Source organism: Stegodyphus dumicola, chromosome 1 (assembly GCF_044657685.1).
Source record: "Stegodyphus dumicola isolate Sdum_Otavi_A_Nest chromosome 1, ASM4465768v1".
Taxonomy (NCBI): Eukaryota; Metazoa; Arthropoda; class Arachnida; order Araneae; family Eresidae; genus Stegodyphus; species Stegodyphus dumicola.
The window spans coordinates 85,917,352-85,937,931 of record NC_140768.1 but is presented as its reverse complement, the minus strand read 5'-3'; the positions used below and the strand labels follow the sequence as shown (position 1 = coordinate 85,937,931).

At 33.3% G+C, this 20,580-nt stretch overlaps 1 protein-coding gene across 1 annotated transcript; it reads right to left on the bottom strand.

Annotated features, from left to right (window-relative positions):
- On the bottom strand, nt 1-15,387 carry LOC118181599 (U9-ctenitoxin-Pr1a-like). The gene is made up of 4 exons (XM_035350754.2): nt 15,246-15,387; nt 12,314-12,413; nt 4,585-4,700; nt 1-127 (listed from the first exon to the last, which is right to left on the bottom strand). The coding sequence occupies exons 1-4, from the start codon at nt 15,291-15,293 to the stop codon at nt 92-94; spliced, it is 300 nt and encodes a 99-aa protein (XP_035206645.1). The 5' UTR covers nt 15,294-15,387; the 3' UTR covers nt 1-91.
- Nucleotides 15,388-20,580: the final 5,193 nt, after the last annotated feature.

Sequence of the window (20,580 nt, the reverse complement as noted above, 5' to 3'; positions counted from 1 at the left end):
TTTATTTCATTGATTTTATTTTTGTACAAATTTTATTTGAGCCTAGATAATAGTATCATACAATAAGTACTTTAAGAACAACAAATTCCTTCTATGCTTCTACGCATCTGTCAACAAAAACCACCACCTGCAAAGAAATAGTATAATGATTATAAAATTTTATACTGAAGTATTTACAGATTCACATTCAGTAACTCGTAGTCTGCGGCAAATTATTATACTTTTCCATTTAAAAGTTAAATAGACTAAGGGAATACTTTTCTATTAAAAAGGTTATTTGTAATTTTGGGAATTTATGAAAGCGAATTATTAAAACTTTTAATATTTTTTCAAAATTCTTCTGTTATTTCGAATTTAATAAATTATTAATTTTTCATAACATATAAATAAAGGATAAAGATAACTATGAGCAGTTTGTATTTAAATTTTTTAAATGTTCTTGTATGAGATCATAGACGTATCAGGATCTAAAAGAAAGTGTTAAACTGTAGATTCAGATATTATAATTTAAAAAAGATTTTGTAATTTTATTTTGTTTAAAACTATAAGAAAGTGCATTCTGCAAATAAAATTATTATTTAAAAAAATTATACAATTTTCACAACATGTTACATAATTTTTATTTCTTTATCGGAAGTTTGTTCTACTGAGATCTTGCACTATTACTGGAACAAAATATTAGCTAATGTTAGAAATAAATTCATTTAATAAAGTGACTTAAAATTTTAAGATTGTGCAAAAATGGAACACGTGAAAATGGAAATATTTGTAATTTAAGACCAGAACTATTTTTTAATTATTTATGAAATTATGTTTATATAGATGTATAACATACAAACTATGTTTGTCTTCTATATAATTGCAGAAAACAGTTTGAAATCAATATAGTTATATAGGTTTAGAGAATATACTTATAACATAATTTTCTAGGCTAAGCTCATGGAATTAACATCTTGCAAACCACATAACTAAAGTTGTACTTATACTAAGTCCTCTTTTTACAGTACGACAGGTCATGCATCGCTCTAGATTTTCCTCAGCAAGATTTGTTTTCAGTTTTATATTTTTCTTTCAAACTCTGTCCTCTATATAGCAGAATAGATGAGCCGGATGGTAGCGTGCCGGTTGTATGTCGATTCCGTACGGTCTATCACGAGTAGAAAATGTCAAGCAGTGACATGCAGTTATGTTTAAAGAATTATTATATATACAGTTACATAGAGCAACTATGTAACTATGTTTCTACTAAACAACTTTGTTTCTCTTAATATCTTAGATATTTATGCAATAGTTAAAAGGTCTTGTTTTATTTACATAATAAGTAATCAGCTTTCTATATTTTTGTCTTTTCTATGAATTTGATTTCTGATAAATCTGATTGATTTGGTTAAATGTATATGAAATAAAAAGATTAGAAAATATTGTTTTTAAAATACACTATTCGTTGTTACTTGAAGAGTTTGCGAGACTGAAGCATTTTCCTCGAATAAAAGGTAAAAAACTGGTGCAAAATTAAATATAGAAAACTGAATATCAGTCTGAAAATTATAAAGAAATAATATTTTATTTATAGTGTTCAATTAAAAATAAATGAAACAAGAAAGGTAAAACAGCAGTATGAGAAAAAATGACTGGATCATTAAGAAGTTTGATAAAAATGATTTTATCATTTCTAGATATTATATTTTCGAAATCCAAATTGAGCGATAGTTCTCGTTATTTACTTCTGCGGGCCTTTTGAGACTGAGGTAGTATATTACTTCTTCATCTTTTTACACTTGTGGAACCATGTGTAGTTGAGAGATGAAGCGATTTATTTTACAGAGAACGCTGATTGTAGTCGTTGCTGGTTGCCCATAAATAGCATAGAAGCTTATTTGTCAACGGGGACTGAACTGTGGTCCCCTTGATTCATAAGTCGACGTCTGTAAATACAACCAAAATCAGCCTGAAAGAACTCCAATAATGAATGAGCGATGTACCGTCATTTTCTGCTGAAAAGCCTCTTTCATAGTGCCTTTCTTACGATACAAATAAAAAGACAAGAGGATCTGGTGCGAAAGCAAGCCAGTTGAATTGTTGCGCGTGGCTTTCTTTTAAGTCCTCTGACGTTTCTCTTGCTCATTATTATGCATTTGTGTTAAGAGCTCTTTCTACATGTAAAATCACACGATTAATAGACTATGAAAAATAGCGAAAGAGGAAAGAAAATCAACATCACTGGAAATTTTACGAAAGGCCCTTCTATCATGGAAATCACGATGCAGACATTTAGTCCAGGAAAAAGGCTATCAGATCAAATACCTAAAAAATTACATTTTACGTATTAAACATTGATTAAGAGGCTCCTTCTAAAAATATGTAAACACCTTCTATGTTTTGACGAATTTTTATTTTATTAAGTTATAAAATTCTTATTTATTATGATAAGAAATTTATCTTTAATAAGTAATATCTGAAGAAACTTGCGTGTACTATGCTTACTTTTCGGAATTATAATTCTACGTTTCCCACCCTCTGTAGGTTAGGTTTCACTAAAAGTAGTTTTATAAATATATCATAAGTAAATTACATAGATGAACAGAAAAATGAGTGTAGCTGAGTTCAAATAAGGAGGGATAACACAAAAAAGTAATAAATAAAAAACAAAGAATGGATTTTTAGTTATACTGTAGCCTGGAAAGAAAAGCACATTAATAGCCAAAATTTGCATAGTGAAAACAATATCTGGCAAACATATGCCGTGTTTAGATGTAAGAATCATAGATATCAATTTCAAAGTGTTTGAGACATTTTATAGCCAATTTAGTAATTTTTCGGAAGCTATTAAATTTGTTAATACTTGCTAGTAAATTCAGATAGCGAAACAAAACTATAATTTTTTAGACCTTTCTGTTTTTACACCGATGAAAAGCGTAGGTGAGATACTTAAATTAATCGAGTGTTCACAGTGAATTCAAATCAATTTTTACTTGATTTATTTTAAGCGGTTACAAAAACCCAAGGATTAATTATTATGGAGTATCTTTGGTTAAAACTATCTGCTTCCACATTCTAGCATTAATAGTAAGAATATAAAAAGAAATAAGTGCATTATAGAAATTAAAGGAAAATAATGAGGGGTCAACATGACTGAGAAAGTTTTCGAAAGAAATTCGGAACTGACAACGTTTTTATGATTTGCATTTATATTTTTTGGGTCTTCTTTCTTTTTTCCATGTTTTTAAAACCAGGGACAACATTTAAAAGAAAAAAGAGGAAAGAAAAGATTAAATTTAAGAAATTCCTTTGTCACACAGTCATAAATTATAATTTGGCAATGTTAACCTTGCATTTGAAAAAAAAAAAGAGGACTGATAATAATGCTAGATGATTACTTCAGGAAATTGATACTGTGGATTACAGATGTCAAAGCAATAGTAATAAACATTTCCTGCAGATATTCCGAGAGCTCACAGCGCAGCATCCTCACTCGGGATCCGATGTCTATGCTGGAACTGCGGCTTTAAACCACTTCCAGCCATTTTCGTTTATTTCCTGATACATACATTCCTAGCTATTGGAGAACTTACCTGCAAATTTTCAGAATTAGTGGGTAACTTTAATTTAATGCTTGGTGTCGCTTTGGTCCAAAGTAGTCTACTTGTATTCTGTGTGTACTTTATAAAAATTAAGTTTCCCTTTCTATTCTAATTATTCAATCAGGAAAATTTCATATTCAAACGAAGTGATAAGTACATAAATACAATACGCTTTCAAAATATTCAGGGGATAAAAAATCAAAACATCATTACTACAAAAAGTGTTCAGAAGAGAAATGTTCTGTCATAGCATTCACAGACTCAAGTAGTTTTCGCACTTCCCATTTTTCAGTTTATCAATAAACTTTCAGGTTGACACTATGCTAGATCGGTAATGTTAGTGCCTCCAATGGAAATCACATATCATCATCTGACTTTGCTTTTGATTAGACCTATAACTTTGGCTCATTTTCATTTATAAAGAAAACAATTGAATTATTGAATTATTTTGAAATATTTTTTATGAATTAATCACACCAATGACTGAACAGTGAAACAGCTGTTCGTTGCTACCTAGACCTAAATTCAAATTTCGGTGAAATAGCTGGCTGCGTTTGAGTTTTATTGGTTTCCTTTATATCTAACGTGAATATGAGTGTCTCTTAAAACGCCATTCACAAAAGCATCTCTTGCTTTAGGCAGAGAGCCCAAAATGCTTTCCTATAATCTAAATAACCCTTTCCTCTCAATTTCAGCCAAAAAGATTTAGCATCGTTCTGTAGATATTAATGTTTGAGGGTTATGGAGCTATAAATTTAATGTTCTTAAAATGCAAGGTCGAGAAAATTTGAGACATTAGTTGTAGTGGACGCGATGCCTGGATTTGAGATACAGGATCTCTATGCAGAAATTAACTGATAAAGGTGACAATGGCTATTAAAAAATGCTGTTTGAGACAGTGAATGTTATTGCTTGACCTTTCCTTTTGGAAGGACCTTTGCGATGTTTTGGGTATATTATATGTTGAATAATTTCTGACTAATATTTATATAACAATACATACATTGTTTTCGTTCTTCTTCTTCTCCGCCATGCATTTGAGTCCTGATGCACAGGGGCAACTAAATCTGTAAATGCCTTCGTCGTTTAATTCCTCAATGTTGTCCAAGCAAAATTCACCTGCAAAAGAAGAGATATTATACCTGTGTAAAAAAAGTTTCTCATAGATAAAGAATGTGGTGACGATGATGATGTTTTCTTGAATAACAGGGCAGCTCTTGGTCTTGCAGAGATAATTTTATTTAAATATAATTTATATTATAATAAAATACAATAAATAATTGAAATGCTATGAGATGCAAATAGATTTTACATATTCATAAAAATATAATTAATGATAGGACAAACTTTTGACGTTAGCAGCACACAGAAGCCTGTGAAATAAGTGAAGATTTTTTTTCCAATGGCAGATTGTGAACAGTTACAAATGTAACCCAGTCCATTTATCTATGCAAGGCCGGATGTGGTGGTCTCTTTATTATGGAGATACCTAATAGGTGGGCCACTATCGCCTTTCCTGTGAAGGGACGGACAGTTACAACCATGCCTTCTCCGGGATTCGAACCCAGGCCTTTCGGCATCGCAATCAGCTTCCCTTACCACTATACTGACTGGGCGGCAATGAGTGAAGATTATAATGTGGATTCCGAATTTAAGAATAGGAATTATAATCTGCTTCATTTCTGTTGATTAATTAAAAATTCTTTTTTTGCAAATTTATCATCATTATTGGGAAGGTATCTCTTATACGTTTGCCTTTACGTAAGTGCATGTGTCATTAGCCTTATATAAGAATCATATGATAGGGATTAATTTAAAAATAACACAGCTCAGAAAGTTTTACCGTAAGCACGTTACCGTTTTTAGAAATTTGTAGCTATTTGTTGTTTTTTTCGCTCAATATGCTAATTTTCGCTTTATTGCTAACTATTAGATGTGAGTATATTTAATAAGCTCAGATAATACTCAGTTTGATATTCTTGAAAAAATTCGCATATATATATTATGTATCCAAATAGAAAGTAGGATTTCTTTTCTAGGGATTTCGCATATTTGTATAATTTTACAGCTCTAGGAATTTATTACTACCCGGACGCTTGCTAGTAATAATTAAATTGCCTTAAATTACTTTGCTTTATATTGTGATATGCAAATAACTCTATAATGCATCACCTCCATTTATGATAAATTAGTTAATGCATTAAAATTTCCTTCACAAAAGGACCTTTTCATCTTTCGTTTCTCTCTGAAATAACAAAAGTAAATTTTATAGAGCAATTAATTATATTTGCAGATTTTTTATTCTATACTAAACATGTCTTAACCACTTCACTGTTCTACAGAACTCAGATATTTGCTTCTTTTTTCCTCTGTAAAGATAAACCTTTTGCTCTGCAACCGGCCTTAGAAATGTGTCTTATCTCCTTTTACTTATTTAGACCTATTTAAAAGTCATTTAGTGAAGACATATTTTGAAACCTGCCCAAATTCAAGGATCTTGAACAGCGTCATCCTAGGCAAGAGATAAAAAATTATTTTCTGTTCTCTTGGCTTTTTTCTAAAAATTAGCAAAGACGATACTCTAAAGGCACATTTTGAATTAGCAGTAGTTATCGTTGCTGTACCATCTGAAAGAAAGTGGAAGATCATTTTTGTTTCCCGTCTTTTTAAGTTAACTTCCTGATATATCCCTGATGCGGAGAAAGAGGAACATTTAAAGCCATCAATCACTTCTTTTCATTTTCGCTGCATTCTGGGACGTTGCAAAACACGATGCGGGAAGTCTTTCTTAGGCAAAATTTAATCCCGAGTATGTCTCGTTGCTGATACCTGACGATACGTTTAAAATTAACTAGCCTATCTCGAGGAAAACGGTGAAGTGGTTGATCAGTATGGACCAACGAACTCAAAACGCATAAAAGGTTTTGTTTTATGACTATAGCAGAGTTTGAACTGCTTATAGTAGAGAGTAATGTATATGAAATTCTTGGTCATGTTGGCAACTAATTTCCCTCCTTTCCAGAGTTTCGGATATGAGTATCTTTAAGAAGTGATTTAATAGGGAAATTTCATATTTTCGATTAGTTATGGTCATCTGCAACTAATCAGTTAATTCCAACAATTTTGCTAATAAAAAGTGCTGCAATAACCTTACTGACATGACTCCACCCACTGACTTTACACGAATAGGAATTTTAAATGAATCCAGTACTTGTTTGCTGAAAATTACATAGCTTATAAGATCACGCAAATTTCTTTATTCCAGTCAAATTAATTCAAATATAATTCACGATATAACAAAATACAATAAATAGTAGAAATGCTGTGAGATGCAGATGAATTGATAGATTTTATTGCTTTCATAATAACTGAAAGTGTGGATTACACGTAATAATTTGTTACGTAGAAAAAATTAAATTAAACTTTAAAATAAACTTTTTTAACTTTTCAAACTGACTGCTTGGTGCCGCGACAAAAATGTACTTACATAATCAAAACCTTTAAAATCTAAGAGACATCAAAGAAAGATATCCTCCCTGGTGTTTTGGTAGAATCACGATTAATTGACAAAAACAAAATTCGAAAATGCACGTCCACAACAAAATCCTTACCAGGCTATCTCTCACTAAATGAAAACTAATTTAGATCTCCAACCTGAAAACACATAAATTTCAGTACAAAATCTAGAGATAGCCTTAAACCTTTAACATTTCAAATACCAAACAGAACTCTTCAAAACACCGGGGAAAGATACAATCTCACAATTAAGAAATGTACTCAACAAAATCAAAATTAAATTTAGTAAACCGATCGTATAGTCACCAACACTAAAACTTATTTTTCTACTACGGCAATATAATTACCCAGGTTCGGTTGAAAAACCATGTTTCCGTTAGGATCACATGGGTGACCTACAGTAGACCACAATTAATACACACACACACAAAAAAAAACATACAATATTAAAGATAATAAACACATTTATTGAAAATTCCCACACATTATAACTTAAGATAGCTGGCCAGACTACCCCTACAAAATCTTTTAAAGTTACTCATAGTTTTTGTTTTTCATATCAATCTCATATTTAACATTATTCCATTAATAGAAAAATCATCGTGAAACACGTCACAGTTCTTAATCATTTTAAGCAGGAAACCCAGAAGATTAAATTTATTTAAAAAGACTAATTTAGAATAAATCATATTGAACATAGCACTTAAACATTAAAACAAAGATTCACTTCCTTCAATTAGTTCAATCGACTTCTGACTATTAAACATTAAATAAAAAATTACTTTCTCAGCTAGAAATTTGGTAAAAATATTCAATTTTTATCTACTTAACATGTCAACTCTTGCTTTAGTATTAAACATTTCCAAATTTAAAAGGATTATGCATCAAAATAAAACACCAATGAAAATTAAAAAGTCACTCACGAAATCGGCGTACCACCTTTGAGAGACTCGGGGAGCTGCCCCGATCTAAAATTACAAATCCCGAAACAATAACTGCCAAATCTTCATCGATGTTTTCCGGAACCGGAGCCTTTTCATAGTTCCAGTTTAAAGTTTTCAAATTCCTCCGTTAAGCAGCACTTTCACTCAATCATCTTCCCGTTTTCGAAGTTCCTCTGAAGATAAGAGAACGAGGTCGAAACTGGAGACAAAAGACGACCAAAGCAGACCTCAGGCGTTGACGACTTTCCATATTTCCATCTTTTCTAAAGCAAAATAGATACTCCAGCACGAACGAGCAGTTCAAACTATTCCACAAATGGGAAAAAGAAATCTCAGCGACGAAATTGAATATAATAGGCCGCAAGAATTGCCGCCGTCAAACATGTCGAGCACCCACACTGTCTCGGACCCTCCGTACCCAGAAATCTCGGAGATAAAAACTTAACTGTATACCGCGGTCGACCACCGAAGAACCGCCGCGTTTTTCCTCCGCACCATCTCAGCACCTCACTGACCGCGGCCGACCCCGTAGGGGCCGCCGTCAAAATAGCAAACCCCTAAGGCTCCAAAAACCCTCTTAAAAGTCTTCTCTAAAAATCGCCTTTTTTTTTCAAGTCCAAAAAGATCCCATCCTGCCTTCCGTGCAACGGCTTAAGAAACCTCGGTTTACCCACACCAAGAAACGCCTCAAAATTACTATTGGTTCAAAGAACACTAAAATTAAAAATTTAGCCAATCTTAAGGAAACTTGGACTCCCTTTCGCCAATTAAAAGAAAGGTAATAAAACACCACTGAAATTCACAGAAATTCAGAACTTTCTACAAGAAGACAGACCCTTTCTTTCCCACGCAACAGAAGAATGTTTCCAACCTATAACTCTGTCAAAAAATCGCTGCCCCTTAGAACTATTCGCCTCTGAACGAGAAAAACACGTGTTTTCAACCCCCGCGAAAAAAAGGGAAAATGCAGCTGGACAGTGACCTCTAACCTCCAAAGAAGCCTACGCGTGAGAAACGGAAATACACCCGCACCCTTTTAATTGTAACACAATTCTGCCAAACTTAAAGGAGCTTAGCCGTAAAGTTTAACAATTTTAAATATTATACATTAATTTTAAATAATTTCAATACAAATTCATTAAACACAATAAAATAATATAATAACTAAGAATACATTATGCACAGTAAAATAACACGCAATAATTATACACAACAAAAAATACATAAGAAATTTTCATAACAAATTTTAAAATGCGTAGAAGGCAATTGGAACTTGAACAGCTTTCGATATTGCTTCGAAAGCCTCAGTGGCTTGAAGGTGGCTGAGTGGAAAAGCATTACGACACATTTAGCACAACGGATCTTGAAGAATCACAATCGTTATTATTTTACGTATATCAAACCATCCTTTTGCAGATAAGATGTTTCCTAATTATATTTGAATACAGTAAGTTCCAATTTGAAGTAAGATGTCATCTTAAGCAAGTAAGTAGCAGCAGCATGAATGAAAAGTGTCTTGCATGCAGGAGAGCTTATTCGAAAAAGGGAAGAGTGTCATAGTACTTCAGAGGAAGAAGGATGGGAATCGTAAAAGTTTCAGTTCAGAGTTTTGGTTTACAATTAATTTAATTGGACAAGAGGTATCTGCATTAATACGTTACGTAACGGAAAAATCTGAAACCTGGGGAGAAGAGATGAATACAATAATAAAAAAATAAATTTGTCTGTTTGCTCATTTGTGTGTCTATTGCATAATGCAAAGACGGATAGGCTCAGAGCTAAAGAAATTAGCATGCATGTGGTCCGGACGGGGAAGGTATGCACTTCGAAGCGATTTTTTAATAATTCGGTTTAGATTGTTTTCTTTAATGTTGTAGATTCCTTGGACATATATTCACAAATGAAATAATAACCTGTTAGTTTCACTGTTTGTACCACTGGATAGAACAGAAAATAAAGTTTTAAACGAAGTTTATTTGAAATCTTCAATTTAAATACTTAAATAATGTTTCTGATCTGCAGTATCAAAAAATATTCACACATAGTTTTGACAAAAAAATTCATAATTTGAAATCATAGGCGATAGAGCTTTTGCGCTTACTGTACACTAGATTTCATAAAAACCATACCATCGACCTCCATCGAAGCAGAAAGTCCCCTGCGCTGCAGTTAGGGTCATTTGTCACAAAATTGAAACTATACTTAGAATAAAAATAGTAATGCTTTTAGCTTCTTAAGAAGTTATTATTAAAATGTACGGAATACATTTTGACAGCAATAACTGAAATTTTATAAAGCATGAGTATTTTTTAAAAATTACTTACCTTTGAAAAATTGTTTCGTAAGAATTTCGAATATAAGGAAATAACATATTTTAGACATTTTTATTATAATACATTTAATTTTGTTCTGTAGTTATAAATAATCAAAATTTCGAAATTTTTGCAGTTTTCGTCTTCTGAGAAATTTGAGAACTCTAAGAAAGGAAAAATTGCATATTTAATGTAAATATTCAAATTTCTAAATTTATACACCTCCCTGAGAAATTTACGAGGCATCTCGAGGGAAAAAGAACTACATATTTGAAACAAACCAGAGTTGGCTACAATTTGATAAATTTTGGGATAAATTTCTTTATTTAGGAATAAATTTACCATTGGTATTGTACTCTGCCACCATAATCGGGTATCGTGGCTAGCGATGCTGGCTGCCGCTTCCAATCCCGGAGAAGGCAAGGATATTTATTAGTATCTGTGCGGCAGGGAGGCACTTAAAATACTGACGAGCCGGAAGTCCTGTCGAGTAATTTGGTAGTAGGGGAAGAGAGATGGGAGTCCCTCCTATCCGGTTTTTAAGATGTTTTCGTTCAAAGCTGATGTGCTGCTGCATAATTAGTGATGTACGACCCCAATGGGCAAATTCTGGTGCCCTACATACTTCTACCTGAACATGATAACGTAGTTATACGGACCTTGTTTGGTTTGAATAACAAAAGAAAATCAGGAAACATTTGCCTAAATTCTGGAATGGTAAAGCGTGTAGATTATGACGTTATCTTCATTGAACTTATGACTGTATAAAGAACAGGAGGTTCATCTGGGAAATATCCTCCCATCTTTTATAAAACTTATTAAAACTGTTTTTCAGAATTATTGAACACATTATTAGAGTCCATTACTTATAATCACTGCTATTGATTTTGCTAAATTATATCTCAATATTAGGACTAGAAACTGCTGTCTCATGTATTTATATTTTTAATAACTTTGTGAGTTTTATATTAAGTTCTGAAGATGAGGAAAGTTTTGTGTCTTAGAAATTTAAAAGAATTAGCTTTGACATCTTAAATGCGTTTTCTGATGACCTTTTGTAATTTTCTTTGAATATTTTTTTTATGTAATAAAAATTCGTTTAAAATATTTTGCATTCTTCTTTGCCATTTGAAAATTAATTGCAAATTATAATATGTTGGCAATAATACTGCTGAAAAATTTGGAAGAAACTAAGACAACCCCTTAGTATTTTCTGGTGGTGTGTTGGTTAGCACGTAGTAGTTTAATGCATACTTGGTTTCAGTTTATAATGCGATGCATAGTTCAGATTGCAAATTACTTTTCAAATAAGATATTGTAGGGATTTATAATTTTAAGTTCAGACCTTTCTATAAGCCTTCATTCCCCTAATTGTCAGTGCCAGAATAGGTAAATGTTATAGCGCGCGTGAACGAATGCAAATTTTCTGCTTTGAAGGAAGTATTTAAAAGCCGAGTTTCGATAGGAGTTAGGCTCTGGTCGCCACCTCTGCCGTAGTTACGTCTGCTTATTGCTGGTTCAAGTGACTTTATTGTATTATCTGCTGCCACTAGCTTCGAACGGGGTTTAAGTTACGGGACTTCGCTGAGCCCTGTAGTCTAGTTTTATCGTTTGTTAATATCTTCAAATTTTTAGTTTAGTTTCAAATTTTTAGTTGATTTTCATTTACCGCCCAAGCACAGGCGAAGTTTGTTAGCGTCGAATTGACACATTGTAAATTTTCAAAAGATTTAATAAAGGGTATTTTAACTCTTCTCTTGTTTAGTTTTCTGCTTCTCCAGTTTCAGATAGAAGTTCACCCACCTGGACTTTACAATATATAGAAGATCCTCATCCCTATTTATTATTACTTGAACAATAAATGCAATCCAAATTGCTAAATTATCAGTTAGCCAAGTTAGTCAGTTTCACAACATGTTAAACGGGATTAAAAGACTAAAATCGAAAAATTTTATATCACCTTTCTGCCTCAATTTCTTGCATGCTGGGTTTGACAAAATCCCTTTGCTGCAACACTCATCACTTGCACAATCTGCACTCGAACTGCATTGCTGAGACACCTAAATGAAGGAGAGAAATATACTTTGCATAGGCTGCATCTTTAAGGTATTTACAAAATTCTTACTTATAATATTATACCAGCTTTCAAACATTTCTCATTGTTAAAATGTTTGCTTTCCTCTTTCTTATTTGTCGTTAATCATACGAGAAGTTTTCCTTGCATTTAAAAGCTGATACAGATTAAGAACATTTTAAACCCTGAAAAATTAACAAGTTTTTAATTCGAAATATCTATATTTCATCTTATTAGAATTTGAATATTTGAGCGTAACTCGAAAAAAAAATTTTTATGCAGTCTTCTCTTAGAGTAGAAATATACATAGAGTAACAATGTTGTGAAAGACCTTCCCTTTGAAATTGATAGCTGCTTTGTATTAATTAGATCCCATTTGCATCGGAACTGTCGGCCTTGGAGTGATCTGTCACCCAATAGTTTGAAAAATAAGTTCATTGAAAAATGACATTTTTATGTTGTAAATATTATTGAATAAACGTTTTCATCACAAAACAATTGCAAATATGTTATTATAATTAATTATTAAAGCACCGTACAAGATAGCACTTATATTAAACAAAAGTACCACTATTAGGCTGAGAGTAAATTTATTATTATTAAGAAAATCAGTGAAATTATTATTATTAAGAAAGGTTAAATGACTAAACTGAAAGGTTAGCGACATTTCATCATGTAATCAAGAATAAGTTTTAAGAGAAGTGTGCTGCGAATGAATTTCTACTGCATCTGTAGAATAAGTTGAAAATATAAAGGTGGCTAATAAAAAAATAGAGTATTATTTCCAGATATAATCGCTGAAGGCCAGAAGTACTGCAACATTAGTGATATTTATTGCAAATAAGTTATACTATGTACTTTTTTCAAACAAATGGAATAGATGAGCATGGAATAACTATTAGATTCGAAAACTACCTATACTCAAAAACCCTGAGAAAAATGGGACACGAGGAACCTTAATGGGCAAAAGAAAGATTTGCTTACTTCAGGTTCATTTTAAACATATGTCTTAATAAATGTTTGTTAATTCTATACATAAATACTGCATGAATTCTAAGAGTAATTTTCTAATAAAAGTGGGTATAGTGCTTTGATTGACGAGAAAAATGAATTACATGTTTGATTTCAGCAATGTGAAATATGTATGAACCATCCAAAAACGTTACAGGGGAATGTTACATACAGCATGAGAATATAATCATTGAAGATGTTAAAATGAAGACTTAAAATTTTTTTAATTCTCGAGTAAAATTCAATCTATTAGGTTGTAAAGTCATTAGGTTATTTAAGCAAAAGCTGTGGGAAACACGCCATGCACTCCCCGGAACTTGAACCAAGGACCTCTCGAAAACGCTTCCAATTACACCACGAAGGTATATGGAAAAGGAGGAAGAAATAAATTATGAGGTATTATAAACTAAGAATGGGACACACAAAAAAGTAGCCTTCATCAGAACGGTTTATAATTAAACAGTAGTTTTATTTATCTGTTTTTGAAGTTTTGACATTCTTCTACATTTGAATTAGGAATCTGTCGGATTGCTTGTAACAGACATAGTTTTCTCTCGTGAAAAACCTCCTGCCATCATTCACAAAGACTGTCAAGAAATGCACAGTTAAGATTTTCTTGAAATTGAAGTAAAAGTTATAAAGTAAGATTTGTAAAGATTCAGATTTATATTCACCGAAGAAGCATTGAAATTGAGTACATGAATTATTTAAATTAGTAATTAAGAACCTGAAAATTAGCCCTTAAAATAAAAAATAAAAAAAAAAAACCTGAAGAGTAAAAGAGAAGGATTTATGTTCACATAAAAGTTCTTCAGAACAGAATAAACGATCTTTATCTAGACGTTTGGAATAATACATAACTTAAAGAGAATCAGCTACTGATACGTTGCGAGTTAAAATTTACTGTTAAAGCATATTACAAAACAAAACAAGACAAAAAAAATCTGAAAGCTTTCAGATTTTATATTACCCCCAAAAAGTCATTTTTTCCATTTGCATACACATACATATTTCTAGAGTATTTTGGCTAACACCCCTTAAAATATTCAAAAATATCATATCTTTAGAATTTCCGATAAAGAGTCTAGCGGGGGCGCTGGAGATAAAAATATTTTATCCCGTATAGTGTTGCCACTGCTGTGCTCGCTTTGAAATCGTTGAGGTTTTTTTTAATCAAAAATTCGTTAAAGTTTTAGAGCATATGAAATAGACAATAAAATAATTTTGAAAATCAAAATTCGAGCTTTCAGGTGCCCATATTTGTGTGGAGAAGTATTTTATTTAAAATTTGATGGCTCCAGGTATTGCTGTCCTTTTATAATGCAAGAAACATACATTCATGCATATTCTCCATTATTTAATTTTTTAATTATAATATAGGGCGATAATGTTTGGTGGCAACAATTTGGAAAGTGAAACGGACGGACATTTATGATGAACCGACACGAAATGCCGTTTTGATACTAATGCCCCTCTGAGCTAACGCCTGTTTGGGCTAATAACTTAGATTGCATCGAATTTGCTAAAAAAGCTTCAGAATTTTCTCACTCTATACACATTATAAATATTTATTAAGCATCCATAATATACGTGCTTTAATTCTTAAAAATAATTTGTAATTCTCATTTACGACTATGGATATAAACTTGTAACAAATTCTAGTGAGATGAAGACGTATAGTTACTGAACATATCAGTACTTTGTTTTATTACAATATCGAAAATTTCTCCTTTAGTTCTCAAGTACATATTACACACTAAGTTAATTTAATTCTTATTTTAAATTATTATAACTAGATATTACTTACAGCAACACACATGCAGAAAAAGAACGCTACTAAGATGATTGTTCTCATTTTGATAACAAATGGTACCTTTTACCTGCTACATTTTGCATATATATAAAAGTCGTGGGAGATTCCACAGTTGTTGTATGTGATTTCCCAAGAATAAAGTGATAATGGAGTGGCCTTTTAGAGATCTTGATACAAATTTTTCTTTATATTTTAATGTTTTGAACATGAATGTATTCAAATCATAGGTCTAAAATTGAAGTAAACAAGTAGCATACATAAATAATTACTGTCACCTCTAAAATCAGCTGCTGTAGAATTTACGGAAGTACTCATGCATCAAGTTATCAGTAAAATTAGTGCAAATATTTTAATTTAACTTCTGGCTTCATTGCTTTATTCATTGCGTAATATAGAAATATGGCTATTCTGCACAGCCTCCCAAAGAGGTGTAACGAGATACACAATGCTTGGTTTATTATTCGTAAATTATTTTTAATTATACTTATGTGTTAGACTTCGATGTATGGCGTAGTGGTTGATACGGGAAAAACATTAAAAAAATAAAACTTTTATTTTAATTACTGTAGAACCTAAAGTCACGAATGCCTCATCTCCCAAACAATTCGGTTCACGAACAAATTACCTGAACAATAAACACCTGAGATGACGACTGATGTCTCAAATTACCAACATTTAAGTAAGCATCATATGATTTACAAAATGCACATTAACCTATGCAACACAATTAAACTCGTCATTTTCATTAAACTAAACTCATATCATTTAATTAAACTCACCATTCCGATTCTGGAAACACAATATTAATGTATTCTATTGTTAAGCTCTCATTAATAAAGCATGGTAACAAGTGACGTACAAGTCCACGAATTAGGCCTGGAAAAATGTATGACTAGATTGGGTTGGAGGCAGAGAATTTGGGCGCTTTGACAGGAATTTGTTTTGTTAACTGTTAAATTATGTTTCTAGGTAAAACCATGGGTTAAAAAGTTTACAATGAAGATTTGGAGAAATTACTAGAGAGACACAAAAATAAACTGAACAAGAACGAACTACAACAAGTTTAGAAACGGGGAGAAGCAATTGTGGAAGAAACGTCTTCAGAAAGATGAAGAAAGAAATCTGATCTTAGTTCGCTAATCCCCGAAGTTTTTTCAGACGGAAATGATATATAACGTTTTCACATAGCGATATCACTCGAATAAAGCAGTAACAAGCTACAGCGCGAGCATTCTCAATGACAGTGCCGCCATTTCTCACTTTAGAAGCATGTTAAAACGTAGGCAACTACAAATCACATTGGTAAAAGTTTGCTCATTGAGTCTCAAAGTGATGCTTAAAGACAAGAATAAAGAAAAGATAAAAGAAGATATCTTCTAAAGATATTTACCTACGTTTTTATGAAAATGAATTTTACGTCCAAGCAATAACCTCTTCGTTGTCAATATCCACTTATGCGATCCTCTCTTCCTTCGTAAAAATGCAGTAAAATCAATTTAAGTTTCCATAAGTTTTATCTATTTAATATTAGGTTTATCTTTTTTTATTTATTTAATGATTTTTTTTTTGGCTTTTGGGTTATGAACGTGTGCACAGAGTTATTACAGGCAATCATCTGTGGTCATGGAATGAATTATTCCAATTTACATTAATTGCTAAGTGGAAAACTATTATTTCAGTTTACGAACATTTTGGTTGACGAAGGGCATTTAGAAAAGAAATAAATTCGTTAACCGAGGTTTCACTATATTCTAAATGTACATACTATATGTGTGGATATGTATAGAAAGTAAAAGATAGGTAAGATACTGTCAACTTTTTGTTCCTCTTGTAAGGAGAAATACATATTATCTATACAGATTTAGTTGGCTTGAGAATTCTGTCTTACACAGATGCAGAGAGATTTCAATAGATATTAACAAATTAATCAAAAGAAACTGATCGGTTATTCGACATGCGCAGAGGTGGCATTGATAGAAAAAGAGATTAGCTACTTCAGTTTCGACCAAACAACACATCACAGAGCAGACGAAGGTCACAACCGAAGAGGATCTAAGATGGGAAATAGCTGGTAATCTCGTGGACAGTACTACGATAGGCCAGTGAAAACAGAGGTTTTTCTGATCACCGTCCTGCTGGTTTCTGGAAACCCTCAGCGAGAGGTTATTAAGGATGTTTCAATTAAATTTCTGTATCATGGGGACGTCTGACTCTGGGTGTAAAGGGTTCGTCTGCATTTCCTCTATGCGAGTAGTTTGCGGAAATCTTCAATTACAGCCAAGATAAAATTCCTTCCTTGATTAGAATGTAACTTAAGACGCACCCCACATCTGGAATTCCAATGCTGTATCATTAGGATCAGAGATGGGATACGCTTCAGGGTACTTTGTAAAGTAATCAATAATAATGAGGATGTATTTGGTGCTATCAAATTATAAGGTATTTCTCCCGCCTTCTTGGCATGCCTTCGTGGTGTGCTGGTGTGTGAAGACGTTGCATATTTTTCATCTTGCCTGCGTCCAAAAAATACCTAATGTCTATAGTGGCGCCCGAACTAAAAGGACAATGATTCTCCCCACCCAAGACTTGGCGATTGGCTCCCCTGAAACCACAGTCGTCCTTTAAAAAGGGGAGTATATAAGGTATTTTTCCAGCCTTCTTAGCGTGCCTTCGTGGTGTAGTGGTCTGCATGCTGGGCGCGTATTCCAGAGGTCCGTGGTTCGATTTCCGGGGAAGGCGTTTCTCATTTTTCAATCTCTTCTGCTTCCAAATACTTAATGTCTCTACACTGGTGCCCGCACTAAAAGGGTGATGGCTGATGATTCTCCACACCCAGGATTTGGCGATTGGGTCACCTAAAAACCCAAATCGCCCTTTAAAAGGGGGAGTATATAAGGTTTTTCTCCCGCCTTCTTGCCATGCCTTGGTAGTGTTGTGGTCTGCACGCTGGGCGCGTATTCCAGAGATATGTGGTTCGATTCCCGGAGAAGGCGTTGCATATTTTTGATATCTCCTGCTTCGAATTAACCTAATGTCTCTACAAAGTGTTCCTGCCAGAGATCCCAGAATGTCGTAGGCTATGCGTTCAAAAGGCCATTCTACATTTTAACTTTGCAGCTTTTGTCAGCTGCGTTTCTTCTTTCCTTTCCTCACAGGCATCGCAACACCATTTTTTCACGTCATCAGGGTGTAACCCTAGTAGAAGCTCTCTCGAACTCTATGCAAAATCTTTATTATTGCAAACTGGTCTTCTTCCTTCGGAATGCTATGTACTTCTTTAACGAAATCCTGGATCTTGGAAGTGCCAGCTGCTATTTGAATGCCTTTCTATCATCAGATTCGAATTTCTTTTATATGACGCTGTTTCGAATATGGAGGGAGTCCCAGAGAACCCAATATCATTTTGTCCTCGGAATATACAAAGAAATACTCCAACAAGTAGATGTTCTATGTGAAGACTCCATTAAAACAATTGTGAGTTTAATGTCTCTGTCTTTCAACCGATCCTTCCTGACTTCTTCGTCACTCCATGGGTCTAGGTTAGACGATGTTGAATTTCTAGCTTGGCACATGACCGGATTAAGCAGCTCGCATTTCGCTTCGAACCTCGAATAATATCAGCAGCTTTTCGAGCAAAGTCTTCTAAGACAGGGTGTCTGCGTTTCCTTGTGACAATACTTCCCGATGACGGATAATGATGTCATATTCCTGCAGTATCTGTATCCATCTGGATATTTGACCTTTGGAATTCTTAAAATTTAATAGCCATGTCAATGACGCATGATCTACTTGGAGAGAAATTGTCTGCCGTAGAGTTAATGGTGGAAATGTTCTACCGCTTTAAACTATGGCGCGCAACTCTTTTCTGGTTCCGCAATAATTCCTCTCCGGTTTAGATAGACACTTGCTCCACTATACCATGAAACATTATTCACCAATTATATATTGGAATAAAACAGCACCAACACTCTCATTGCTCGCATCAGTATAAAAAATAAATGGTTTGCTGAGCTAATTATATGGGAGAATTGACGCAGATGTTAAAAAAGCCTCCTTCAGTCTGCAAAATGAATTGTCACATACTTTTGTACAGAAGAAACGTTTGCTTGCTCTCTGCCAGTTTGCGACGAGTTGTTGCGATGGAAGAAAAGTTGCTCACAGATATTCCTTTATTTCGTGCAAAGCCCCAATAGATTTCTTAGATAATAGGAGTTTCGGGGCGTCCCTAGTCTCTAAGTGCCAACACCTTTTCTGGATTCATACAGAAACCTTGGGCAGAGATGATATATCCGAAATACATCTCTGCCTGTCCGAACAATTTACATAAGGATGAGTTAACTTTAGACTGGCTTCCTTCAATTTCTAAAGTACCTTCCTAATATTTTCTGAATCTTCTCCTAAACTTTTCCGGATGATGATGTTGCATCCAGATGTATCAGAGAAGCTTCGTAGGAAAGACCTTTCAGCGCTGTCTCCATTCCGCATTCGAAATGTTAGCATTGAATTGCATAATACAAGCGGTATTACTATGAATTGCCAAAGTCCTTGTCCAGCAACAAATGCCGTCTTTTCTCGGTCATCAGAGTATATCTCTAACTGGGAATACCCACTCTTTAAATCAAGTGTATAAAACCTCACCTCTTGCTTCTAAAAGAGTGTCCAGAATGTCGTTAGTCCTAGGAAGAGGGTGGACGTCTATTTTTGTAACCTGGTTCAACAGGAGACTGTCAACGCAAAATCTTGTTGAACCATCTTGTTTTCTAAAAAATACAATTGGAGAAATCCAAGTAATTGCTCAAGGCTCGATAGCGTCATTTTCTTTCAAAATCATTTTCTTTCAAAATCAAACTAATATCATTTAAAGGTTTTCTGTCCTTTCTGTGTTTAGCAAACGGTAGACGTTTGGGATGTTGCTTTATTGGTGTTTGATCCCCTGAATCAATTCTGTGCTGTGTCAAACTAGTTCGACCTACGTCAGAAGATAAACGGGAGAAAACAGCTGAAAATATTTTACTGTAATTTATAGGGAATTGAAAATTTCCTTCAGATTTTCTCATCTCTAAGTTTTCTCTATGATTCTAAATATGCTTTACTTCTGTTGCTGAAAATATATTATTGTAAATTTCTGTAAATGTTCCATTTCACTGTATTGTGTTTGTGCATTGTTATATTGTTTTGCCCTGTTTTCATTTATTTGTTGATCGGCTCTTATTTTAGAATTCTATGGCCTTTATCGGTCTTTACTACTACGTTTCATTTATTAAAGGAAATCAGTGTTGGCTTGTGAAAAATACTGAAAATGTGCTGTTCCTTTGCCATGTAAGGCGAA